A 27,231-nucleotide genomic window follows, 5' to 3' on the forward strand; every position below is an offset into this window, starting at 1 on the left:
TCCTTATGGTCACTACTGGAGGTTTTTGTTAGGTGTTATAGGCAAAACTGATTGATTTTATGTTACCTGTCAACAGGCTGATGCGGCATCAGCAATGCTTAATTAACTGCATAACAGAAATGTGGCTGGCAGCCCTAATTATTAATACGTCTGGGGAAAATAAAACACTTTAATCCTTTCCTAGTCTAGGACTAGAAAAGCTTATTCAAAACATGACAGCTCCAAGTGCCTCTTAATAGGTGCTAATGGCTTTTCAATAGGCCGTATGTAGCCTATGGCAGCTGGCAAGTCCTGTGTTAGATTAGCTGTGTCCTCATCTTGCAGATCTAATAGTTAGATGTAGCGTAAAGGTAAAGGGACTCCTGACCATTTGGTCCAGTTGCGGACGACTCTGGGGTTGCGGCGCTCATCTCGCTTTACTGGCCGAGGGAGCCAGCATACAGCTTCCGGGTCATGTGGCCAGCACGACTAAGCTGCTTCTGGCAAACCAGAGCAGTGCACGGAAATGCTGTTTACCTTCCCACCGGAGGGGTACCTATTTATCTACTTGCACTCTGACGTGCTTTCAAACTGCTAGGTTGGCAGGAGCAGGGACCAAGCAATGGAAGCTCACCCCGTCACAGGGATTCGAACCGAAGGCCTTCTGATCGGCAAGCCCTAGGCTCTGTGGTTTAACCCACAGCGCCACCCGCGTCCCTCATGTATGTATGTATGTAGCATACACAAGCTGAATAGGAAAGGTGTTTTTGTGCTGGCATAAGTCCTCTGTTTAGCAGAATGCTTTGAAAAAAAACTGGACATCCCTCTTGCAGGAGTGTAGAGTTGTGATCTTTATGGTGTAAGCCAGGCTTCCTCAAACTTGGCCCTCCAGATGTTTTTGGCCTACAACTCCCATGATCTCTAGCTAGCAAGACCAGTGGTCAGGGATGATGGGAATTGTAGTCTCAAAACATCTGGAGGGCCAAGTTTGAGGAAGCCTGATGTAAACCCATGAAGTAGGTAGAAAGCTCTAACTCCTCTGAAGACCACAGTACCGTGCCTCAAATCTATACATCACCACTAAGAAGTTATGATCCATTGTGTTCAATGGGAGTTGCTCCCTGGTTAAGCAGGTGTAAAGATTTTAGTGTGCCTGTTACACCCTTGAAAATTTTCATGAACCTAGCAGGTTATACAAAATGGATTTAGATAAACACGGAGTTGTTTTTCCTCAAGTAGTACCTTTCCTCCAATACAACAAAATAGAGGGAAGATATTTTAAAGTTCAAGTGCCTCAGCTGCCATTTCAGAAATGCTTTGCTTAAACAGAGAAGTTAGTTTTTATTTTAACATCCTTTTAGGAGACATCCTCAGGACTCCCGTGGATTGCTATGATTGCCTCTGTAGATTTTATAACCCTCCTGTTCCCCTTGCATGGATTATCAGTTCCAGGCAACACACAGGATAATTGAAATCTTATTCTCTGGATTTCCTGATAGCTCCAGGCATAAAAATACTGTATAAGCTATAAAAGGATGGGTTAAATTTAGCACTTCGCAGTATTTTTAACCGTTCTGCAAATACTGCCAATTGCAGTTTTACTATCACTTCAGTATGTTGCTATGAGTAAGAAGCATCTGAAGAACTGAAGTCTAGATAGTGGCTTAGAACTAGAGATGCACCAATGGAAGGCAGTGACTTTTCTTCCCAGCCTCCTCAAAAGCCTCTTCCTATATTCAGAGAGCTGACGGGAGGAAAATTCCATAAAATCAGGCAGATACACCTTCTGCTCTGCTCATGAAAGGTGCCTCTGGCTCAGGTTTTTGGAGATCCCCAGTTCCTTCACTGTTAAGTAGGCTTCCCTGATGCTCAGAAGAGGCATTTTCCAGAGCTACTGCAGAGAGGGGAGTGGGGGAGTAATTTTCTATCCACACCCTTCAATGGGCACATCTCTGTCTCCAAGCCAGTTTATTTGCATAAGATAGAACACAACAAGTAGTTCTAATGAAATTTCACGGGGAAATAGTCCATAGCAGAACCTTGTACTTAATATTGTGTGACATCATGGTGAAAAAGATCAGACCCTTCACACGCCAGTAACTTGAGTTTTAGGATTTTCCTGCCAAGTGGTAAAATTCTTACTGTTTATCAGGTGCAGGTGTGTAATAAAATGACTGTTACTGTCCAGTATCGAGTCCTGTGGATGCCCTATGGGGCTTTTGCATTTAATGATACAGTCAAAGTTCACTGCGCTGAGAACCCCTGTCCTTTCTTACACTGGAAGCTGCCTTGTCCAGAATCACACAATCAGTCTCTCTAGCTCAGTATTGTCTACTGACTGGAAGCTCTGAAGGGTTTTGAGAAAGTGTCTTGGAGATGCAAGGGGACCTGGAACCTTTAGTTTGCAAAACAAGAGCTCTGCTTTCCTCTTTCTTACCTGCATCTTGCCAACAGTACTAGCTCTTTTCAGACAAGAGGAGAGAGGTGTTCCCATGTTAGCATTGCTGTTGTATTGCAATGTTTTTCCACTGCTATTAAGACTTCACTTTCTTTTCCCTGTGAACAATATAGACGTAAACAAAAGCTATTACACTATGCTCTGCCTACTTGAAAACCACTTGTTTTTCTTTTCATTTAAGTTGCAGAATTTTAAATATCCACTGAATAATGAACACTTCAGGAACGTAATGGTAGCAATGAAGCGAGAGACACCAACAATTTAAACTTAAAGACATACTGTATTTAGGTATCGGCGGCCTTATTGTTCCTGCACCACCACCCCTACACAACTTGTGTAACATTGTAGGCAGGCAGAGCTTTTGAAAAGTTTCACTTGCTTGGGTGTATGCGGAGAAAACAGCTTTCTAAAATAATAATCTGTACAATACAGTGCATAGTACATCATCTCAAAACATTATGAAGAGAAAAGAAATGTATTTTCCAAAAGCCCATGTCTTTTTTTTTTTAATGGAACTATTTACAAGTCAAAATTCTTGGTTTTGAGAAACAAAAATACGGTAAAACCTTTTTTTCTTTTATTCACCATTTCATTGCTATTTTTAATGCAGTCTTGGAGAAAGAAGGGAGAATTACTATAGTTTACTTCAGTCGTGTTTTGTGCATTGACATTTCATCAGTATGGCTTCAATTTACGCTACAAAGTTTTTCCATTTTTGTCGGTGCTTTTATGCAAAACGCCTTCCCCTGTAACTCCTTCCCCCCCAAAAAAAGAAGCAGCCAAACATTTCTGCAAATGAAAGCAGGATGTTTCCAACAAGCATGCCATTCAAAAATCCTGTCCAGTTTGTTGATGAGGGCTAATTTCCATATCTTGATTCTGCATAAACCTGCATAGATATTGAAAGGATTTAGAACTGCATTTGCACTACGCAAACCCACACTGAAGTAATGGCACTGCACTTGTGTACTTTCTGTCCCTGGTAGCCTCAGAAAGGCATCAGCTAAGGATCCACACCCACTGTGCAGTCTGTACCACCCCTTTTCAAAGGAGGAGGGATAACATATTAACAGGGATACTGTCCCACAGCAAATAGGAAAGGAATGTGGGTGAATAGCTCTCTGCAGCAACAGAGGGTCTAGGGACAAGGGCTCTCTTTCCCCCAAAATTGTTGAAGGCACAGATGTTGTTTCGGGTTAGGTGGCGGCCAGAGCACAGGGTGTTCCTTTGGTTTACAAAGTGCCATCATTCTCCACTCTGAATTTTGCCATCCAAGAACAGTCTTTCCATGCAAAATGATAACGGTAAAGGAATTATAAAACATCCTGTCTGATCATATGTATGCACTTGGGTCTTAGGCCCTCCAAATAATATGCACTGGACCACAGCTGAAGCCAGACCCACCCTAAAGTGCAATCTTTTAAAATAATTGTTTTAATCAATAAACCTTTTAACTATGCATTGCAGAACAGTTTTTGGTCTTGAGGCTATGCAGAATATACATTTTGGGGTTTGGCTAAATGAAGATGCAGAAAATGCAAATTCCCTTAATTTAAATGAGGATTTCCTTGGAGTTGCAGAAAACTATATAGTGTTTTTCTCCATTCTTCAAACTAGCTTATGGGAATACATCAATATGGAAGAGGGCAAGTGAGCGAGAATTCTGGAACTGGTATTTTTTTTACTTTAACAACAGAGTTTTATTCTTAGTTCCTCTAACGGATGTATCATTCAATATATTTTTAGTTTATACTTGCAGTATACAAGTCAGACAATGGAGCATTCGTGTTTGAAAGCCAAAAAGAGGAAGCAAAGCTACACCAATAAAGTGGATTTTTGTTTCAAAATCTACAGGCTTCAATGGAGTTTTGTATTTGTATATTTTCTTGGCTGTACTTTTGTTCCCAACTTCTGTCATTTCCAGTGTCACTACTGATTACTACAGGAAAAAAGAAAAAAAAAGTAGTAGATTATCTTGGTGGACACAACTGTTGCTCAATTAATTGTATTACGCTATAAACAGTAAAATACTCAACTTTATTAAAATCACTGTGTCAGCCAAGAACTGTGTTAACTGAATCTGCACTAGAAAAAGTGGGACATGTACATTAACTACATATAAAAATAGTAATTTAATTCTTTGTTGTATGTCCTCTAGCATAGTAGCAAGCACATCCAGCTGTCATGATCTTCTCATATTGTGTATATGTGTGTGTGTATACACACATGTATATACACACATATACACATGCAGGCGGAATGTAACTAAATAGTTGGGCTAGCACAAGGATAAGTGCTATCCAACGGGATTTCCCCGCTCTCCTCCCCCTGCCCATGCCTCACACTGTCCCCAAATTGCTCTGGAGGGCTGGAGGAAGCCTCAGAACATGTTTAGGCTGTTCGTGGGGGGTGGGAAGAGGGCAAGAACGTTCCCTTGCGCAAGGAGAAATTCGTCTACAGGCAGAACATTCACCTTAGTGCTACATTATATACAACCCCAAATGCACACATACAAATATTTAGAAAACAGAACACACATGGGGATTGTATAAGCTTTGCATCTCAGCCTGGGTTTTGTAATTTATGAACACAGTTAAAGTACTATAGGTTTGCCAAGTAGTGAAGTATGAAAAAATGTAACAATTTCAGTGCCCCCCCCACTCTGAAATTTGATTTGTACAGCCAATTCTATTTTAAAACAACAGCAACAACAACAAAAAATTACCCACACTTGAGGCAAGTGTCTGTTATCAAGGCCCTAGGCGGCCGATTCTGGCCCTTGGCTGTACAAGTTGGTTTTTAAAAAACACTGTTTAAACATACAGCACCATCAACGTGCCTCAGAATGCACTCTAACATAGAGCACAAAATACAAACACTACAGAGTGCAAGTCTAACCATCTCCACAGAGGGAAAGTACAGAGGTTAGAAGTACGCATGTGGCTTAGAACAAGACACTTTCAAAATGTCCTCTCTCTTCCATACTGAACATTTGAATGGCATCACATACAAAAGTGAAAACAAAAGCAGCTGTTGGTTTCTCACTTGTAGGTGACATACCTTTTTTTTTAAAGTAGTGTAATCTTTATATATAAAAAAAATAAAAGATGTTGATGTGGGGAAAACAAACTAGCAACCAGGGATTATGCCTGGTTATTCAAATGAACCCGGATTATCTCCCTTTCAGTAATTATGTCTTTAAGCAAATAGAGAAAAGTTGTCCTCTGGCCTTTAGTAAACAAAATTCTAGCAATGATCCAAGGCTTCCTTCCAGCTGATTCCAAACCTGCTCAGCGTCTCTCAACTAAATCATCGTCCCACCCACCAGGAAAAGTGCACTTTCAATAACAGATACAAAAATAGATTGGCACATTGTTGACACAGTGAAGGTATCTTCCACAACCCGTCATTGCTTTAGGAATCCTTTTGTAATATGGAAACCGCTTCTGGGAAAGCTGATGAGGTTTCCACAGGAGCAGAATGTATAGTTTAAATAAAGTGTGAAATGAAGGCTGCTGTTTTATCTTCCTTCTCCTCGCAGTAAAGTTTATGGGGAACTCAAGGAAGTTCTTTTTTTTGTCCAAGTGGTGTGAATCTGCTCCACCCACGGTTCACTCACATGCAACTCATTCATCACTTGCGTCGAGTAGTTAAAACAGTTTGTCTAGCCTGAGAGTCTTAAGGAATTATTCCTACGATCAGGTTGAAAAGCTGCACTGAAAAGAGAATAAAGGGTGTTGGGGCATCTGTGCCCCCATTTTTGCATTTCCAGTAGTAACTGCTGCTCTTCTGAGCTCAACAGGGAAAAAAAAGTTTTTAAACCCCTCCCTCTTCTCGGAAGGGTAGCCTGTGCTAGGAATGCCGGACCAAGCGTCTATAATGTGGCATCACTTCATGTTCAGGTAGATGGAGAGCAAATTCCAAGGCCACTAACACTGGGAATTCAAAGGCAATCAGCTCCCTCCTGTTCAATCGGAACTTCTCTTCCAGTTTCTACAACAAAGCCAAACAGATTGGTGTATTAGTCATGTACTTTAAACAGCTTCTTCCAATTGCACTGGCAAGTTCAAAATAGGTATCTTTGGTATTAAAATTACATCCAACCTTTCTGAGCAAAGGCCAGTGCACGATATAATGAAGACACAGCAATTCCTTTCAACTAAGCCACTGCCGGGTCAACCCTCCTTCACTGCTACTTTTTGTGGTGAAGGTTTGTGGCCTGGGGGTACTTACATCAATGAGATGTTTCACATCATGCTTTTTGAGGTCACTGCCGATTTTGGCAGCGAGTAGGACACATGCTCCAGCGCAGAGCTTTCTGTTCTGTTTGTTGAGTTTCCCCTTGAGAGCAAGCTTCTCAAAATAGACGAAGGCCATAGCCACGGTGGGTTCCTCAAAACCACACTCTTCTTGAGCTAGTTTGCGCATCTCTCGCTTCAGGCTGAAAGGGGAGGGAAAGGTGTGTTGCTGAAGAAACACAAAGACTGTAATAGCAATACCTATAATTCAGAAGGCTTGCCTAAACACCACCAGTAAACTGCCAATATATCATACCGCTATGCTTCACTCTCAGCACCTGCGAATGTAGTGTCCCCTGAATTTCTGAACATTGAAATGTTCACGTTTGAAGTCATTTTTTTGTGTCCAAAAATATTATTGCTAGTCTTGAATCTCTAACTTCTCTCATTTTGGGCAAGATCGTGGACTGGAGGCAAGGAAACAGAAGCAGACAAAGGAACTGGAGCTCCTGAAATACTAATGTTCTGGCCCAATGATAGCTCTTCCATAATTCCTTCTGCTCCCTGACTTTTAAGTATCTGCTGTTGCAGAGGACTGAAAAGGTGTTGATACACCTGCACAAATGGGACAGGGGCACAAAGAGTACAGCACGACATTATCCCATTGTATTCGGCCTTGGCTGCTCTTAAGTATTAATGGAATATTTTGTCATCAACATCTGTACCCTGTTGTGCTTCCCTGTATACAACTCTAGGAGCCTGCTGATCACTGAGAAATAACAATTTGTGAAGTTTGCAATGCAGCAGACATCTTTGTACCAACACGTCTACAATTCAACAATAGAAGAACAACCTTTCATCTATTAAAATATACCCATGATTAAGTCTTGCTATCATTTGGTTGCAACAGCTTTCACTAATTTCAGAAACTCTCTCTATCCCTTTTTCAGCGGTTTTCACAAGAACATTCACATCCTTGTCCTTACCTTTCTGTTCCTTTAGATATTTAAAAACACTGCAGGACCATAATATGTACTTAGACCACATGATCTTTGTCTTATTTATTCAGCTTTCTAGTCTAAGCAAACAGATGGTTTCTTCTGGAACAATGGCCTTTGGAGGTCACTGTTCCAGAAAACCTACTGTTAATATTTTACCTCCATCTACCACACCTATTAAGGGTAACTGCACGGCAATGGTACCTTCTTATTTTACTGAGGGTCAGCTTGATGTAAGGAAACTTTTCCTTGAAGGTCTCGTTCATATCTTTCTTAAGGTCTGATGGCTTCACATAATCAATTACTGTTGTCTGTAAAAGATCGGGGGGGGGGGGGATTCAAGGTGAATTTTCTCAAAATTTCCAGTAGAATCAGCAAAAGTAAGTAATAGTTGCACGTTCTTATCCTAAAAATGATCTTAAGTACACTCTGGCAATAGCCATCAAGAAGATGCTTATCTAATTATTGTTTCAGAGGGTCATCAATTTTAATCCATCATCATAAAATGCAACAGAAGGCATAAACAGTCATGATCTAGAATTCATTTTATCAGATGCATGTTGTTATTGTCACTTGGTATGTGTGTGCACATGCACCCACCCACATTTATTATATCTATCTATCTATCTATCTATCTATCTATCTATCTATCTATCTATCTTTAAACAGTAGGGTCAAAAGGCCATAGTAGCAACAGGTTAATGAATGGCTCACTCTTCTAGTGCTCCTCTAGATAACCTATTTATGGAGCATTCACTCTCAGTTTGTGGAGAGGTTATGAGAGAACATATACCCATTCCGCATTCATCTTCATTTGCTTGCAGGAAGTTTATACATCTTTCTGTATATTCAGTTCACACTTTTCAATGCACTTCCCCATCACTTTCCTAAATTGCAAAAAGTGCAGTAAAAGTAGCTTTGTTGTGCTAGGGCAACACAATGCTTAAAACCACTTTAATAATACACATTCTTTGTTACAGTTCAAAGAACCACAAAACAGTTTCAAAAGCAGAATGCAACAGAGATACAGGGATTCCAAGGCAGTCACTATATTTTATCCAGAGCATGTTGATTTCTATTTCTTATTAGCTCCGAGAGAAATTTTGCCATGGCCAGAGTAATATTATTTGACTTATCTTCGAGAAGATACTTGAGATAGAAGGTTTCAGAATTTCTAAGTAAATTTACCAATAAGGAAAAATACTTTACGTTTCTCAAATGTGCTCTTTCCCCCTTGCATAATACTGAGAGGTGTCCATATTATTTACATGAGCTGGTACTGTTGAGAATACTATCTTTTCAGCTATGCTATGTTAAATTAACACCTGCAGTGGGAAAGAACATCAGAGTCCCAATTAAGTCTGAATTAAAATAATTAAATTTGCTGATGAAATTTCAGCTCAGTAGTTTTACACTAAAGTTTCCCTCTAAAGCAGTGCTTTTCAGCCAGTTTGCCTTGGCACCCTGGGGTGCCTTGAATGATGGTCACGGGTGCCACGGGCAACACTGGCCCCTGTCCCTCCTTCCCTCCCTCCTCAGATGCCCTCTTGCATCTCTGCATCCCAAATGCTTTCATGGCTGTTTGTTGCAGCAGCTCTGGCTACAAGTTCCCCAGGTGAAGGGTGCCTTTGGGGCTGGCTAGGGGGTGCAGGTTGCCAGGAGCTGAGGCGGCCTCAGAGTAAGCAAGCAAGCGGATGAGGGAGCCCAATCAGCCAGTCTGCCAACCCTTGCTGTTGGGAATGGACAGACAAGTGGGAGGCAAGTATGCGCTGCACTGGCCTTTCTTGTGCTTGCTGTGTGCAAGGCTTGCCTGGGAGCTGATTGCCCGATGCTGAAGGGGAGCCTTTCCACCATGCAGTGTCAGCAGTGCCTGCTGCTGCCACTGCTGCCTTCCAAGGTAAGATGCTGGCCTCACGTTCACCTTTGGCCAGTCTCCTTTGGGCTATTAACACTGGGGGCATCCTCTTCCAAGGCCCCTGTGGGGCAATGTGAGGAGGCACCTCTCTTTGGGGGTCAGGGGGCAGCTCAGAGACCAGGGGCAGCAGCAGCGGCTGCCCGGAGGACTCCCAAGGAGAGGAGGCTGAGGAAACATTCCACAAGGGAGGGTGTTTGAAAAAGGGTGAGAGGCTGCCAGCCCTGCAGGCAAGAGGTGTCATAACTGGAGTCCTGAGCTCCATAGGGGTGCCGCAGAAAGAATGTAGATGATCAAGGGAGCCATGGACTCATTAAGATTGAAAACCTCTGCTCCAAAGTATTTTTGTTGACGTATAGTGACATTTAGGTAGCTCGAAATATTATCCCATTGGTTCTGAGTGGTTCCATTTATAAAGTCTATCCATTTGTTCTCTTGCATAGAGACTGCCTTGTCTGATGTAGACAGCAGAGGAAACTCTTGGTAGGTGATGACATATATTATACTGAGAGATGAGCAGGTGAAGGAAGTTGATATTAGAAATTCTGCCATAGTTTTGCCAAAGGTGATATGAAGATAATGTTGTTGTGATCAAGAAACCACTTTAAATAGTAACAGACTATCTTGCCATACAGGCAGCTCCCAATTTATGTTCCAAGGCATCACATGTTTAAGTAAAATTGGATACATTTGAAACAACCCTGAAAAAGCCCGCAAACACCCTATTCCGCCTCCACCCCACTCCTTTTTCTGACATTTTGGGTCACTCTGGGGTTAAACATGGTGCACGTGTGCACAATTGCACACATATCGGATGTGCTTAAAACTGTTGCTTCCTGAATATACTTCCTTTCTTACCCTATGTTTCTTTGGAAATTAAGGCAACACTCCAACATACACTTAACCTGGGACTAAGTACCACTGAATCAGTGGAGTTTACTTTTGAGTAGTCATGTACAGAATTGTTCTGCAAGCTTGGCCAATGATCAGATATGATGGGAGTTATAGTTCCAACAACATCTAGAAGGCCAGAGGTTCTCCATCTGTTGTAGAAGCCACAAGTTTTAAGGTGTATATACTTTGGGTCACTCTCCTCTTACTTCTTCAAGTAAAGCCTTTGCCTGTTCTTCCCACAAAAACTGCTAAACCATTCACACGTTTTTCTATGGCATCATTTAAACTGGATGGTTTGAAAAGTGCAACTTGGAATTCTGGGTAGCAGGAACACTGAGTGGCACAGCACACTTTATAGAACAACATATGTTTGGCCAGGATGCTGACCTTTTCTACCTACTTCCAAAGTCCAAGTACAGAGTTCCGTTTCCCAGTGAAGGGCATAACGCTTGTGCAACACATGTTTAGAAAAAGAAGTCTGAGTGCTACGCTATTACACTTTCAGCATTCTTTTGAGTAAATGCTAAGAGAGAAGCTGCACAAGTCTGCAGGGAAATCCACAAATATATTCCAAAATGGGTTATAAATTAGTTCAGAAACACTTCAGGCAAGGATGTGCCCTCTCTCAGATATTCATGTGAACATGTGTTGTTGTTTTTATGAAAGTGCCCCATGACAAATATCACTAGTACTTACTAAGCTAATGGATTCAGAGGAATGCTAAGTGTCATGTCCTTTACACTGGAAGGGCCTTCCTCCCTTAATATATTAATTCTGTTATTTCTGATCAGCTGTTAGGGCTCAGTACTTGACAGAAAAGGCTACCAACACCCTCCAGTTCTGCCTGTATATTGTGTAGAAAAGAGCAGAACGGAACAGTCAGAATTTTACTTACAAAAGTATACATGATTTTATTGCATTTTATTTTAACTGTATTTTAATATGGGGGTTGGATCTCTGAAGAAAGCTAGCTTTCTCTTACATTCCAGCTTCTCAAACTGCAACAGCAAATTATATTACCTTTGGTTTGGTAAGTCATATGGCATGTCCTTAAAAAGCAAAGGACATGAAAATATTGTTAGCACTTAAACTTGGGAGAAAAGCTGGCATGCATCCACTGGAACTGGTAGCTATTTATCCTGGCACACATTCAATTCTTCAGCCAGACACAGCAAACACAGCAGTGACCTGCCATCGCCTTTGGTGGAATGAACAGCTAAACTATGAGCTGCCCTCCTGCAGTCTGAGCCTTTGCCATGGCCTACCATTGAGACAAATAACTGTGGAGACTTCTTTGCAATCTAAACTTATTCTGAATCACTCTTGGAAGTTGTCCAGCAACCAAAAATATAAGAAGTTGAAGCAAAATCAAGTAGCGGATATCCATCCCTAGACAGACTTGTTTTCTACAATAATTTCCAAGCCAGAAAAAAAGATCAGAAATATAACTCAAGCCACTAACCCATTGGAAGAAAGGTATCTGCTATATACATAGCCTTCACAAAGCTCCCTCTAAGTATTGTGAGAAACAGGTAGGTAGCCATGTTGGTCTGCCGTAGTCGAAACAAAACAAAAAATTCCGTCCAGTAGCACCTTAGAGACCAACTAAGTTTGTTATTGGTATGAGCTTTCATGTGCATGCAAACTTCTTCAGATGTATCTGAAAAAGTGTGCATGCACACGAAAGCTCATGTAGTATAAAGGATAAGAGAAAGAGAGTACCTAGTTAATGTAGAGCAGCTGTGGTTGTGGCTCTCTGCTTCATGGAAATTATGAATAGTTTATGTGCCCAAGGTCTGAGACAGAACTTTAAATGCAGTCTTGGGGATTCCTTTTATCATCACCAGAAGAAAAGGATCACTGCAAAAGGCAACTGAATATTTTATGCCAGACTGTACTGCAGGAATAAAATATTTGGTGCCTCTACACGGAAAGCACAAATGACATTTGTCAATAGAATTATCACCAGCTTGTACTTTTTAAGTGTTCTCAGTAAATCAATATTACACATTTGCATCCCTTATAGTATCCTAGATACAGGATTATAATCAAGAAGGCACATAAAACTGAAACAGTTAATCAGTCTGAAAAGTGCCTGTCTCCACCAATTGCTTGCATGTTGCCACATTGTAAACAGCAGCAAATAAGAAAAGGAAAATTGCACCAACTTTTAAAAAAATAAAAATAAAATAAAAGTCTGCTGCTTCTATGATTCGTAAGGCAGATGGTTGTGTGATGATTTATTATAGAACATGTTCCCTGGTTTAAGAAGAATATTTGTTGGCAAGCAGCCTCTGTTGTATTTCTGCCTGCTGTTCAGGTGTTTTAAAAGCACAGAGATTCCATCAGGGGGAAAATATGGCAATTCAAATGTAGCCAAACTGCACTCCAAGCTTCTCTTCTGCCCCTCCTAAAGTGTGGTGGGCAGAAGATTGGGATCTACTGGTACATCTCTGGGTGACGTGCAGTAGATCAGCAAGGATTCCTGACTCCCAATTATTAAACTATAGCAAAGCTAAATTACACTCTCTTCCTACCCCACTCCAAATAAATACTGAAATTGGGGGAAAGCAGCTCCAAATTTGTATGTGGAAAGACTGAGCTCCTGGTACTCTTTCAGCAGTTACAAAGAAACACCATTATATTTAATTCTAAGTGTCTGACTTCTGCATTTAGTTCCAGTTGGTGGAAACTGCGGTTCCAGCACAAGAAAAGAATTAAGTCTACCCTCCTAGAACACAATCTCAAGTGACAAGTTCCAGACTAAACTACATTCTTGATATTGCTGATGAAAATGCACCACATGGTGTCTCTTTCACCTTATTATTATTGTTGCTGCTATGATGTTGTTGTTATTATTGGTTTCTATTTGTTGCTCATATAGGATATTTTGTTTAACGCTTGATGCTTTGCTGTGTTTTTATATATGTTGTAAGCCACCCAGAGTTGCTGGGGAAACCCAGCAAGATGGGCGGGATATAAATTAAATTATTATTTATTATTATTGTATCAAATTCTGCAGTTGTCATTTGGTCCGTTATAATTCCATCCATCCTGCTGACAGAATTCTATTCAAAAGGCTAGAATAACAGACGAGACAATGCCCAACTGTTGCTCTATTCTGAATGCAGTGGACAAAAGCCAATTTACACCACTACTTGTTCAGACCATCTCATATGTCTCAGTGCTCCCAATACGTGTGTGTGTGTGTTTCCTGGTCTCACTCACTCAACTTAGTTTGTGTCCACACCCATAAGAGACAATAATTTCTACAGGGCTGCAGCTGCCAAGCTCTAATGACAAAAGCCTGCCAACTAATGAAAGTTTAATTACACACTGGAGCTCAACATAGAGAGAACAAAATGTTCCATGCTGACATAAGGGCTACTCTTTACTCTGCCCACTTGTGAAATGTGGTAATTAAAGCTGTATTCTATTCAGGACTACAGGCCTATCTGCTACTGTATACAGTAGTTTTAAGAGCCAAATTAGATGTGACAATGGGCGCCATGTTTTATCTTCGTATGCTGTATTCATGTATAAAGTGTGTGGGAAAGAGACTAACATCAAAAGGAGAGAGTGAGTGGGCGAGAGGAGCTGAGTAGGAAAATAGTTATGTTCTTTGAATAAAATACAGTGGAACCTCGGGTTGCGAACGTGATCCGTGCGGGAGGCATGTTTTCAACCCGCAGCGCTGCGTCTGCGCACCCGCGTGATGCGATTTGGCGCTACTGCGCATGCGACGAAACCCAGAAGTAACCCGTTCCGGTACTTCCTGATTCGGTGCGGTCCATAACCCGAAAACGCGCAACCCGCAGCGTTCGCAACCCGAGGTATGACTGTAAAAAATAAACTAACTAAATGGCAAACCTTAGATTTTCGGCCAATGAAATACAGTAGCATAATGTCGTTTCCCCTTTCATTGATCCACAGCAGCTTTCATATCCCAAAAGACAAAGCATTTGTCATTTATAACTAGGATTCTTAAATTGTTACTCTCAGCAGAGATAAAGAGCAATCAGTTTAAGTAAGGCAAATTAAGGCTTCAAAGTTTTAGCCATTGTATAGTTCACGTTCAATTTTTGTCACATTATCGAACACTACTCACCATATATGAAGGGAATATTAACACCCGCTTGTGCTTCCCACAGGGCCACTGAGGATCATCCAAAAGATTAGGGTCGTACTCAATATAATCTCCCAGGTCACTGCCTATGAAGAAGATCAATGCATACAAGCAACTGCATAAGGTAATGTGAGAGACATAAAATAATAAATAACGGAAGACAACCTTACAGTCGAATTGCAGAACACTGCCTTTGTATGGGCGATTCAGCTTCTGAAGTGTATAGTTAAAATTGTGAAGGTGAATGTTTATTTGGTCTTCAGTGGCAATCTAGGGATGGGCAAGGAGCACTGAAGCAAAAAAACCAACACACTTAACCAAACAAGCCAGAAGATGTGCATTGGGAAAGATTACAGGCTTTCTACCTGAATGATCATAATGTAAAATATGAGTTTTAAATCAGCTCCATTAATAGACAGCAATTGATATTTATTTTTTCCATATAATGTTCATAAGTGGACTTACTGAAGATAGAACAATGTTAATGAAAGCCTTAATGTACAAATGGCTGCACTGCATTGAGCAAGCCTCTAACATATCTGGACTCAAGAGAGTGCACAGTCCATAGGTCACGCAACAACGGCCAAAAATGCTTGCTACTGGTAGATACAGCTAAAACAGTTCCAGGGTGCCCTGAGTGTCGGTCATGAGCTACCACAAAATCTTCCAGCAATATTAGAAGGTTCAGCAGCTGTTGTGGGGCCTAGGGGTTATGTGATAGCTAGATCTCATGGGCTTGGGAAGGGGTGCACAGGTTCACAGAATGCAGCTGAAGACAATCACGCCAATTTATTCCACAAAGTTCCATTGAGGCCGAGGACTCAAATGCACATGTATTCTAAAATGTTACCTCCATCCATGCTCCCTTGGGTGCTGTTAGCCCTTCCCAATGAAAGGCTACGATGGCTTGCATTGCGAAATTGTGAGAAGGATGAGGTGGAGTCTATCGTGTTTCTTCGTCCTCCCAAAGCGTTGGTTGGGAAGAGAAACTGGGTATAAGAAACAGTCTAAGAAGAAGAAAAAGAGACACACAATGTTGATTTTTTTTATTGCTCCACAACATGAAAGCTCGTGTAAAGAACCTGTTTACTTTAAAACTTGAATTTCAAGAACTGAATGTTCTGAATTTTTACAGATGCTTAGAAGCCACTGTTTCCTTAAAAGATAAGAGAATCCTGCTGCTTAAGAAATAGTAACTATAGGATACAAATGTGATTTAACGTTTGATTCACGAGATTATATGTTGGTAGGATAAGTAGTCTTACCTTCCCATTGGCTCCCAATTCCACACCTTCAAGGCCAACTATGTCTTTCAAGCAAACTCCTGCCGCAGAATGGCATGGCCTCCCACCTTCTGCTTTCATATCCCTGGGAAGCAGAAGCCAGTGGTTAATATATTTTGCATGTAACTAGATATAAATCTTGTTTGTTCAACGCCCTTTCTCAAACACAAGTAAGAAAATAATGATAATTATGTAGAACAGTACTCTCTTGCCAAAAATGTATATGCTAATACTAATAACGAACACAAAATCAGAATACTCTTGCCCAGGGAAGCAAGCATTAAGCAGAAATCATTAAGCAGAAATAACATTTATTGGATTATCTGAATATGGATACAGGCCTATAAAAACCTATGCGGGAGTTCTGCGGGGCATTCTCTCTTTAAGGGAGAACAATGGTCGAGCACTCCAACATGTGAATAATTTAAAGTGCAATTAAAAATTAACCAGGTTTTTTTTAAACCTAGGAACAAAATTGAAAAGCCAATGCTCTGTGCAACAACAGCAGCCTCAGAACACAATGCTTTTTTGAAATCTTATTCACTGTATTTACATGCAGTTCAAAATATGGGGAGCCCCTGCTTATGAGACCTGGGGAAGGAACCCGTGGCCAAAGAACTGCGTGTGGCACCAACTTTCTGTAGGTGGGGGGAAGCTGGGTGGGGTGGAAGAAGGAGAAAGAGAAGGGGCTGACAGAAAGAAAAGGGGTAGCTCTGCTCACTTTTGGTTCCTGTGTACAGCCATCATACAGGCCCCACCAGATTACCGTATTTTTCGCCCTATAGGACGCACTTTTCCCCCTCCAAAAATTAAGGGGAAATGTGTATGCATCCTATGGGGTGAATACAGGCTTTCACTGAAGCCTGGAGAGCGAGAGGGGTCAGTGCGCACCGACCCCTCTCGCTCTCCAGGCTTCAGGAAGCTCTGTGCAACCCTCCGGAGCCCGGCGCCAAGCCGCGCCGGCCTCTGGAGGGTCGCGCAGAGCTGCCTGCGCTCCTGGGCTCCGCGCAGCTCTGCACGACCCTCCGGAGCCACGCCGGGCTCCAGAGGGTTGCGCAGAGCTGCCTGCGCTCCTGGGCTCTGCGCAGCTCTGCACGACCCTCCGGAGCCCGGCATTTCGAAGACTTGGGCGCGCTGAAGAGCGCGCCCGGGCTTCGCACAGCTGTCCGCAAGCCTGGGGAGACCAGCGCAGCTCCCTAGGCTTGCGGATAGCAGGCTGTTCTGGGGGCTGGTGTCGGGGGAAGCTCGGGCTTCCCCCGCGCCAGCCCCGTGCCTGGGGGGGGGGAATATTTTTTTTCTTTATTCCCCCCCCCCAAAAAAACTAGGTGCGTCCTATAGGGTGGTGCGTCCTATGCGGTGAAAAATACGGTAATCCTTTGACAGTATAAGGTTCTTCACCCTTGTGGTAGGCAGATGAAGTCTTATAATTGTCTGTATTTCAAATTCATGGAAACTGAGTGTAAGGGTCAAATTAAATGTGGCCATATGGGACGTGGGTGGCGCTGTGGGTATAACCTCAGCGCCTAGGACTTGACGATCACATGGTCGGCGGTTCGAATCCCCGCAGCGGGGTGAGCTCCCGTCGTTCGGTCCCAGCTCCTGCCCACCTAGCAGTTCGAAAGCACCCTTAAGTGCAAGTAGATAAATAGGTACCGCTTTATAGCGGGAAGGTAAACGGCGTTTCCGTGTGCTGCTCTGGTGCCGGTTCGCCAGAGCAGCTTCGTCACGCTGGCCATGTGACCCGGAAGTGTCTGCGGACAGCGCTGGCTCCCGGCCTCTAGAGTGAGATGAGCGCACAACCCTAGAGTCTGTCAAGACTGGCCTGTACGGGCAGGGGTACCTTTACCTTTACCTAAATGTGACATACCAGTTTTTGAAAATAAAAATAGTTGTTAGCTGTGTATAGCTGGATTCGTTTGGAGTAGGTGCCCCATGAAACGCCGTCCCATCGGATGTCAAGAACATAAACATCTACATGATTCTTAGAAGACATCTGAAGGCAGACCTGTATAGGGAAGTTTTTTAATGTATTGTGTTTTTATATTTTGTTGGAAGCTGCCCAGAGTGGCTAGAGCAACCCAGTCAGATGGGTGGGGTAAAAATATAATAAGGCGGAGGAGGAGGAATCTCTCACTGGTACAAAGGCAAATGCCAGTTTCAGAAGAGGAATTTGAAAAGTAGGTGCATGCTATATGATACAAGCCCCTGAGAGCATCTCTCCAGTATTAAAAGAGCTCCAGTGGCCTTTAATTAATTTCTGGACACAATTTAAAGTGTTGGTTTTAACCTTTAAAGCTTGCATGTAGAAACCTGCTAGTGATGGATGGGGCCAGAAGCATACCTGGCACAAGAAATGTTGTTGCTGTTTTTATTATTATTATTATTATTATTATTATTATTATTATTATTATTATTATTACTTTAAGACCATCAGAAGAGCTTGGACCCAAAGGAGGAGGAGGAGGGACACAATACCTTGCTTAAGAATATACTGTCCTCAGGAAGTCCTTCCTGAGAGTGGTATGGTAAGGGAAGGGAAGGGAAGGGAAGGTAGAGGACGGTACAGGCTGGTGACATTAACCCTGCCACATGAGAATCCCTTGCAGACAACAAGACAGTCAGGCTGTGCATCCACATCAGTGACCAGAGAAAGAATGACCGCTGGGATGAGCACAGAGAGAAGATACGCCATGGTGCATCTGTAGCAGCACGACGGGCGCCTTCATTTGCTCCAGCTGCAACAAAGCATGTCTCTCCTGTATTGGTCTCTACAGCCAAAAGCAGGCGCTGTAACTCTACTATGGTTTGACTTTACTCCCAAAGGCACACTCGTCCACTGTCTCTTGAGACCGATGCCAACACGTACAGTACAGATGAGATGGTACCAAATGAATAAAACGTTGAGGTACAGTCTACAGAAGCAAGCTTTGTCAGAACATACTGCAAGGCCGTGTCAAAAGCATGGGCTTTCAAGAGTCCCTTGGGCCATTTGAAAGGGTAAAAGCCCACTGTGTTGCAGTGCCAAGGAACGTGATTGTACTGGTGCCACTTTGAAGTTGTGGCGCTGCATTGGCCCTACAATCCTTCATCTCTAGTGCTATGGTTGTGCAGATGACACACCACCAGGCCTTTCAAGAACCATTTTTTTAAAAAAGAAAAAGCAAGCGATTTTTGAGAGCTGACAGAACAGTCCAGAAGTACAGTGGTATCTCAGATTATATACGCTTCAGGTTACATACGCTTCAGGTTAAAGACTCCACTAACCCAGAAATAGTTCTTCAGGTTAAGAACTTAAGGATGAGAACAGAAATCGGGCTCCAGCGGCATGGCAGCAGCAGGAGACCCCATTAGCTAAAGTGGTGCTTCAGGTTAAGAACAGTTTCAGGTTAAGTACGGACCTCTGGAACAAATTAAGTACTTAACCCGAGGTACCACTGTATGATTAAAGGATTGCGTTTGGTCTGAAGTGCCACCTCTATCTATAAAAAACTTTTATTTCAGATACACCACACTATTAATGCATTGTTAGCAAATTCAAATGGTGTGAAGTGCGGTCAGTCGCACATCAGATAAGACATCATTTATACTCTGTACATCACAAATAACAATATCACTTGCTTTGATTTCAAAGACAATCCATTCCTAGTCATAGCATACAGCAGCTTCTCCCTTGGTTCAGAGTATGCCACGTTGTGATAAGGCCAACTGCAGATCTGAAATGCTGAAGAAAAACTGCAGTTCCTGTTCACTTCTTTTGGAAGTGCAGATACTGATCATCTGTCATGGGCAAACATTTTAAATTAAGTTTACCGTTTTTTAGAAATGTCATCTGCAACATCCCTGATGCATGTAGCACATAACATTTACCCAGAAAATCTCAACAGGTATGAAACAAATATACATACCCAACATGGCTACAGTCCCGATACGGCAGCACTGAAAATATGCTGCAGAAGGATCTTCTGCCACTAATAAGGACTATTCTAGAAAACAAATAAAGTAAAGGCTATGATAGAGGGTAGCAAATCCAGCAATTCAATTCAAACTTAAAACTTTGCTTGGCAAAAACTGCTTTCCACTATCCTACATTACTTTCTATTGCACTGTTGCAGACGAACTGGATCTATTCTCACTCATAAACTGCACTGTATGTTGCGCTTACCAACATCTGACAGGCCAAGCACCAAAAACTGACATAGGACAAGGGAGGCTTAACACTTGGTTATCAGTGCTTTAAGAGAGATCACTACTAATCATATCTCCAGTGGGACAAAAGGGGGAAAGAGCCTTATGCACAGCAGTCTGGGTGCAGAATGAAAAGCTTAGGACTTGAGCCAATGAATATCCATCATTACTTTGCTCTCTCTGCACCATTCTGAGATTCAAACGGACAACGGGGGGCGGGGGAAGAGTGGCTTTAATAACGAGGAAGCTGGTCCTCTTAATTTGGCTAAAGAAATTGAATAAAAACAAGCTGGTAACCCTACTTCACTTGTTCAAACATGGTTCACTTTGAGTCCTACAAATAATGTATTTAAGAAAGTGTGTGTGTGTGTGTGTGTGTGTGTGTGAGAGAGAGAGAGAGAGAGAGAGAGAGAGAGAGAGAGAAGAAGAAGAAGAAGAAGAAGAAGAAGAAGAAGAAGAAGAAGAAGAAGAAGAAGAAGTATCTGTCTTTGGATGTTTTGATCTGGTTATTGGCATAAACCTCCAGGAACAAAACCAACAACTGTCACTGTTTTTTTGTCACTTTCATAACTTCACATATCTTTGACAAGGAAGCCCAAGGGAAACTATTAATGGGTCAGGCAGCTGTGTTTTGTTTTTGTTTTTTAAACACAGTGCTGTGCCAGAAATGGTTGAGAAATAAATGGGTCCTCTAGTCCAGAGTTCATAAATGCAACGATAATTGGAGTCTGCCGAACAGATGACAATACAACCACTTCTGCATTAAGAGATCCAAAATCAAACAGATGGCTTCACTCCACTGTGTTTTCACACAAATTTTTACACTAACTACTGCAGTTCAGAGCAGTAATTAAGTCTGCAAAAGCATCTGACGTGCCAGCCTTTTCAGAGCATGCAATCTAATGTCCCTGTATGCAATGAATTTTGCATGAAATGTGCAGGGCTTCCATCTGTAAATGCAGACAGAACTGGAGGGAATAGGTCATGTTAGATACCAACGTACTAGGAATGTCCCTTTAACCTCAGCATGCAATTGCGCTAGCAGTGAACATCAGGAAGCACTTACAATGAACTCTTCACCCTTCAGGTGAGGATTATAAATCATCATTAGCATGCAATTCTACTTTTAATTGTGTTGTCCTATTGCAAGTAAAGAGGAAAACTTCTTACAAAGCACAGCATCGGAATATAGAACAAGATGCAGATAGTAATCAGCCATTTCCCTTAAAATTAAAGTATTTGTGATGAAACAGAAACCCTTGTTGAAACTTCACACATATAAAGGATTTAGTTAGCCTATAGCTCTACAAGGAGGCAAATACCCAAAGGTATTTCACAGCATGTTCAGTCACATCAGTGGGGCAAATATCTTTGATACTACACAACAAAAGAAAACTCACTATGAACATTAGAGGAAGTCTCAGAGGGAGAGCACACACTTTGAATGCAGAAGATCTCATGCTACAGTCCTGGCACTGCTGCTGAAAAGCCTCAGGCAGCCAAAGATGTGAAGGACCTCAATGTCTCAATGCTGCCAGTCAGAGTAGGATATATTGTGTTAGACAGACAAACAGGCTGACCTGGTATAAGGCAGCTTCCTATGATGTTTCTACAATGCAGTGTGCTGTACTCTTAATCTGAAGCACGTTGAACTCTGGTCAACCCTTAACATTAATCATGTTGGGAAACAGGATTGAACAGAAGTGTGGCCTACTGCTGAGGCAGAAGCAGAGTTCTTAAATAGGCAACACAAAATGGCTCAGGCAAGTTTCATAAACACAAAAACAATACCTCCCCCCCCCCCCCAAGGTTGGAACACTTCTCATTGCTAATGGCTGACAAGAGATCTAGCTACTAAAAAGGAGCTCTCTGTTTTCCAAAGGCATTTTAGCACCCAAAGCTACTGGATGCTTGGAGCACTCAATGTACTGTATCTCCTCACCCACCAAAAGCCCCTCAGGCATGCTGCTGAAATTCCTTGGCTTGACTATCCCCCTACATTCATCCTGACTACTTCCAAAAGCTTAGCAAGCACCAGAAGAGACATCCAAGGTTCTTGGATAGAACCTTGCAAGCAACATTGTGCTTTGGTCCCACTCTCCATTCTGTACTTTTCATAGCTGGAGATTCTTGACGGCTGCTGCTCACCCAATGTAACCTTAGTTGGCTTCTAGGGCACCTGCTCACTGTTTTTAAAGTCCAAGTGAGGCCTCTTGCGTAGTATTTCATCTCCCTATAACATGCCTCCCTTTATAATTCCTGCACCTATAGAGCATACACCAAAAGTGTTAACCAAGAAGAGAAATTTATTTCAACTGCTACTTTTGCCAATGGCCTTTGCCAGACAGATAATGTCTGGCTACCATGTTACAGGCAGTATAGAGATAAGCATCCATGGGACGAAGCTTCTATCCTTCAACTGCAAAGTGTATAAACTCTCACCTGCAATGCTGCATACTGTGTGGCTAGCAGCCCCACCCACATCCAGTGGTAGCCCAGGATGGGGAGGTTGTTCTCACTGTGGGTTAATCCTGCATCAGTAAGCGCTTGTACACACTACCACTTGGCATTGGATAATTTGCCACTGCGGATCCTGGGGCAATGATTTTTTTTTTTACCATTTAGCCCTGCTTGAAGACTACAGAATACAGAGGTAATTCTCTGGATATGTCTTGCTTTTCCTTGCAGAGGATTCTTGCATTAGGAAATGTGGTGATCTGCATACAGAATCCAATTTCCACATGTAAAAGATGACCATTGTCTCCTACAAAGGCACACTGCTCTTTGCCTGCAAAATACCTTCCATTCCTTGTATCGTTCTGTCGCATGTTCTTGATGAAATGAACCTTCTTAAAGTTCTTTGGTCTGGGTGAGCCTGACAGAGTCCGGCATCTGAAAAATAAAGCAATTGAAACCAATTAAGTTCTCTGCTGAATAGCCAAAATATCTCAACACAAAGGCAGGAAGGAAAGACCAGACAAATTATTCAGTTTACCATCCTCCCCACTCAGGAGTCTGTAGCAATAACGAAAACAAGAATGTCTAGAAACAAAAGGGGCTTTAAAAAAATAATAGAATGAAGCAATATATTTAAAAATGAAAAACAGAACTTCCTGGATTCTGTTACAGATCCCAGGAAAGATGAGATAGGGAAATGGAAGAATGATGTGTATTTTCATCACCATCAGAATTCTCTGTAATTGTGCAAACCAAAATGTTTTTCAGTTTTTAAACACTTCATAATGGGTAAAGTTCCTTTTGCTTTCAAAAGTAACTGGACTGTGCAAGGAGGTCTTCTCTAAAATATGTTTGCTTCCTCTTTTTCCTCCTCTTTTAAGTCTGTTAACACACTCCCATTTACCCTGCATACAGTATGCTCCCACCCCTGGTTTGGGAAGTGATCTATACACAAAATTAGCCACAATGTGTTGTTTCTTATAAAATACTGCATTGTGATGCATTTCCCTTAAAACCAGCTTTGACTATTGCGAGAGAGAAAAAGAATGCCCTGGGTGTAAAGCCAGTAATGTGTGCACAACCTAAGCTGTAGGAAAGTGGTGCAAAACGCAACATAGAATGGAAAAGGTGTTACGTCTAGGTAATGTGTTGGACCAAAGGGAAGGGAAAGATCAAAGGCACCCAACAGAAGAAGGGCAAAGGATAAAGCACAATTACCGTATTTTTCGCTCTATAACACGCACTAGACCATAACACGCACATAGTTTTTAGAGGAGGAAAACAAGAAAAAAATATTCTACATGAAATAGTGGATATATGATTTTTGTGGTTCATGCTGTGGCCACAGACATGTGATCTGACAGTGAGTTTGGAGTAGCCCAATGCAAAAATCCTGAGGATCCATGCTTTGTAACCACGGAGGAGGGAAGGAAGGGGAACCATGGATCCTCTGCTCACGACTGCAGCAGATCCCCCCCGCCACCCACAGGCATTCGCTCCATAACACGCACAGACATTTCCCCTTACTTTCTAGGAGGAAAAAAGTGAGTGTTATGGTGCAAAAAATACGGTAACTGAGGACTGATTGGCAACAGATGGTGCATGAATTGTGACAAGTGGATACGGTGGTCTAGGAAGGGATTGGAGGATAGACATGAGGTGTATAGGATAAATGCACTGATGTAACGGACACACAAAAATATGACAATGAGAGATGGAAGTGAAGGGATCTGCTAGCACACAGAGAGCATGTTTTCAGCTTCAAAAGTGTATTTTCACATGGCCCTTTGCTGACAAGCAATCTTAAATCCAATGTATTTGATGGAGGGCCATTATTTGAGCTTTAGGCAGGTTAGCCAGATGAAAAGAGGAAAGGGCTCCTTTAATAGTTGTACAGAAGACAAGACTTTCAGCAGGCATAGCTTTTCCTGCTGCCATTTCTCCCTCCACTCAACTATTCCTATCAGCAGTCACAATGGGCTCCAATTAAAAGAATCCCCACTGCGAGCAGAAGTCCACTGGAAGGAGAACCACGAGTAAACAATCTGAAATATTAAACATTATTTATTTCTTTGGGCAATTATAGCTGCATTTGAATAATTTATGATTGCACTATACAATGCTCTCATGAATGCTTTGTTACATACGGTCTAAAAAGAACAGTCTCATTAAGAGGAAGCAACGGATTTTACTATTCAGGTTTTTTGCCCCTTAGGAGATGAGGAAACGGTTCTGTCCAATTTGAATTAGGTGGATTTCAGTAGTAAATACTGATAAGCTAAATTACTCAGGCCTTGACCTATGGAGAACTTTATAAAATTTCTGTCTTGCCAAGGGGCTATACCACAGGCAAAATGCACAGGGTGCGTTACTTTTTAAATACCGTATTAGCCTGAATATAAGCCTCACTTTTTTCTCAAATTCCGACAGTGAAAAGTTAAAGTGCTGCTTATATTCGTGACCTTAGGGTATGCAGCCAGGAGCGCAGGGCAAACAGCGCCAGGAGCGCGGCGCCAGCCCCACTCATAGTCCCCGTCCTCTCCCCCAAGGCTGGGAAGGGAGAGAGTGAGGAAGTGAAAAAGCCGCTGGCAACGCAGCACCCTGCCCCCGCCCAGTATGTAGCCAGGAGCACCGAGGAATGGAGCAGCTTATATTCAGGTATTTTTTCTCTCCCCATTCCAATTTTAAAGGTGTGGCTTATATTCGGGTGTGGCTTATATTCAGGCCAATACGGTAATTATACTGCTAAAACACGTATATCATATCATATATCATATTTCTTCCATTATCAACTGCAAGTGCATTTCAATAAGAGCTCTTTTTTTAGTTTGCGTTTCTTCATAAAACAAAAGAAATTACTGGTTATGGTGTGCACCTGGATACAGTAAAGATCCTTTGGAACGGTTTGAAACAAGCAATTTAAAAAGCTGGAAAAAATGTATTAAGAGATGTTAAAAAGTACAATGGAAAAATCTGAACACCCTTTGGATGAATGAAAGCATGGCATGTATTGGCCAGGCAAACGTAACAAATTCCACGGATAGCAAACAGTTAGTGTGATGGTTTCTATTAGCTCATTTTCGTATAGGAAACATGGGACAAACACAAATGATAAAAACGTTTTCTCTTTATCACAAGCAAGTTCAAAGTTTGTGTAGTTTTTAGGAGTCTGTGGCTTGTGTCCCTTTCTAACCTTATAGAAGGATGAGATTGGCAAGTTATTCATTTCTTTATTTTGTCTTTGTGAATAATTAATCATGTTAAAAAAGAAAGGGTTGTAAATAAACAGTTCTTTGACTCTGAGCAAGGCTGCCTCATGTTATGATCTTGTTTTGGGTTCCTAACAAAGCCCCAGCTACAGTTGATCCTCTGTCCCTGGTGAACACAAATGCTTTGATGAAAGAGCAACACTATCCAGAATTGGTAAACAGATTATTAGTCAGTCATGCAGCGTTTGGATTCTAACAGGGTACATAGTATCACAGAGCATACTGCATTGGCGGGCTAACTTTGTAAGAGGTCTTTACAAACAAATTTGCCTTCTGGAGGCACCTATGTTTGCAGCATTATGAATATATTTGGCATGAAATGTCAGGTGCTACAGGACAGAGACCTTAAAAGCTACGGGTTGTCAAAGAACATTGTATTTATATAAGGTGTGCCCCAAACAGCCATGTGTATCACTTCAGCAGTCCCAAGAAGTTCCTTGTGGAGTGAACGTTCATCAGTGATCAAAACAGTACTTGTAAAGAGCTCCAATGTTTACATTCTTTTTGCACTGACCAAGCTGAAACAATTCTATAACAGAGTCTGTATTTTGTGAGAAGGACTCTTCACACATAACAGACTTAAATTGCGCTTGCTAGTCTCACTTCCTTGTTATGTCAGGCAGGGGTGGAGACCGTCAAATCTAGGGGGCCAAATGTAGCCCTCCAAACCTTTCTATTTGGTCCTTGAGAATTTCCCCTGGCCACACATTCTCCCTCAAGGCCTCATTCCCCGAGTGCTTTTGCCTGGATGGAATGTATTCTTGAACTGTGTTAATCCTCTGCTCACTTTTGCCTGAGGCTGTGCCCAATTTTGTCCCCAGTGGCATGTGGTGTTTGGAAGGTTGCCCATGAAAAAATGTGGACCTTGGTCTGGAATAAGTTCTACAAGCTTGCTATACATGTTCATTGTAACCTATAAAGAAGCCAATGTGGCAGGACCTATACTGTATTAGACATAGGCAAACTCAGACCTCCAGATGTTTTGGGACTACAACTCCCATCATCACTGACCACTGGTCCTGTTAGCTAGGGATGATAAGAGTTGTAGTCCCAAAACATCTGGAGGGCCAAGTTTGCCTATGCCTGATCTACAGTGGTACCTCAGGTTAAGAACTTAATTCGTTCCGGGGGTCCGTTCTTAATCTGAAACTGTTCTTAACCTGAAGCACCACTTTAGCTAATGGGGCCTCCTCCTGCTGCTGCCGCGCTGCCGGAGCACGATTTCTGTTCTCATCCTGAAGCAAGGTTCTTAACCCGAGGTACTATTTCTGGGTTAGCGGAGTCTGTAACCTGAAGTGTATGTAACCTGAAGTGTATGTAACCCGAGGTACCACTGTATATGCATACGGAAGAGGATCAGCCCTTCCAGCAGAAGCTAATGTGGTAGGAGCTATGGAACCAATCCAGTTCACTTATACACAATGTGGAGACA

At 42.1% G+C, this 27,231-nt stretch overlaps 2 protein-coding genes across 3 annotated transcripts in view; both read right to left on the minus strand.

The window, feature by feature from the left end:
* RMC1 (regulator of MON1-CCZ1) overlaps positions 1-8,641 on the minus strand; it is a 101,984-nt gene extending 93,343 nt beyond the window's left edge. Inside the window, exon 1 of the mRNA XM_083517762.1 lies at positions 8,637-8,641. The gene's annotated coding sequence lies outside the window, so the exon portion shown is untranslated. The remainder of the gene's footprint in view (positions 1-8,636) is intronic.
* Positions 2,698-27,231, minus strand: part of CABLES1 (Cdk5 and Abl enzyme substrate 1) — a 52,392-nt gene continuing 27,858 nt past the window's right edge. Inside the window, exons 3-10 of one of the 2 annotated variants that reach the window (XM_083517768.1) lie at positions 22,873-22,965; positions 19,794-19,871; positions 15,871-15,973; positions 15,456-15,612; positions 14,588-14,691; positions 7,878-7,984; positions 6,671-6,878; positions 2,698-6,430 (exon numbers count right to left, since the gene is read on the minus strand). In XM_083517768.1, coding sequence (XP_083373894.1) covers positions 6,290-6,430; positions 6,671-6,878; positions 7,878-7,984; positions 14,588-14,691; positions 15,456-15,612; positions 15,871-15,973; positions 19,794-19,871; positions 22,873-22,965 — 991 coding nt within the window. In that variant the 3' untranslated portion in view covers positions 2,698-6,289. The remainder of the gene's footprint in view (positions 6,431-6,670; positions 6,879-7,877; positions 7,985-14,587; positions 14,692-15,455; positions 15,613-15,870; positions 15,974-19,793; positions 19,872-22,872; positions 22,966-27,231) is intronic. The other variant, XM_083517769.1, reaches the window with a different exon arrangement.

The sequence above is a fragment of the Podarcis liolepis genome (assembly GCF_965112155.1).
Source record: "Podarcis liolepis genome assembly, chromosome: 8".
In the NCBI taxonomy this organism is placed as follows: Eukaryota; Metazoa; Chordata; class Lepidosauria; order Squamata; family Lacertidae; genus Podarcis; species Podarcis liolepis.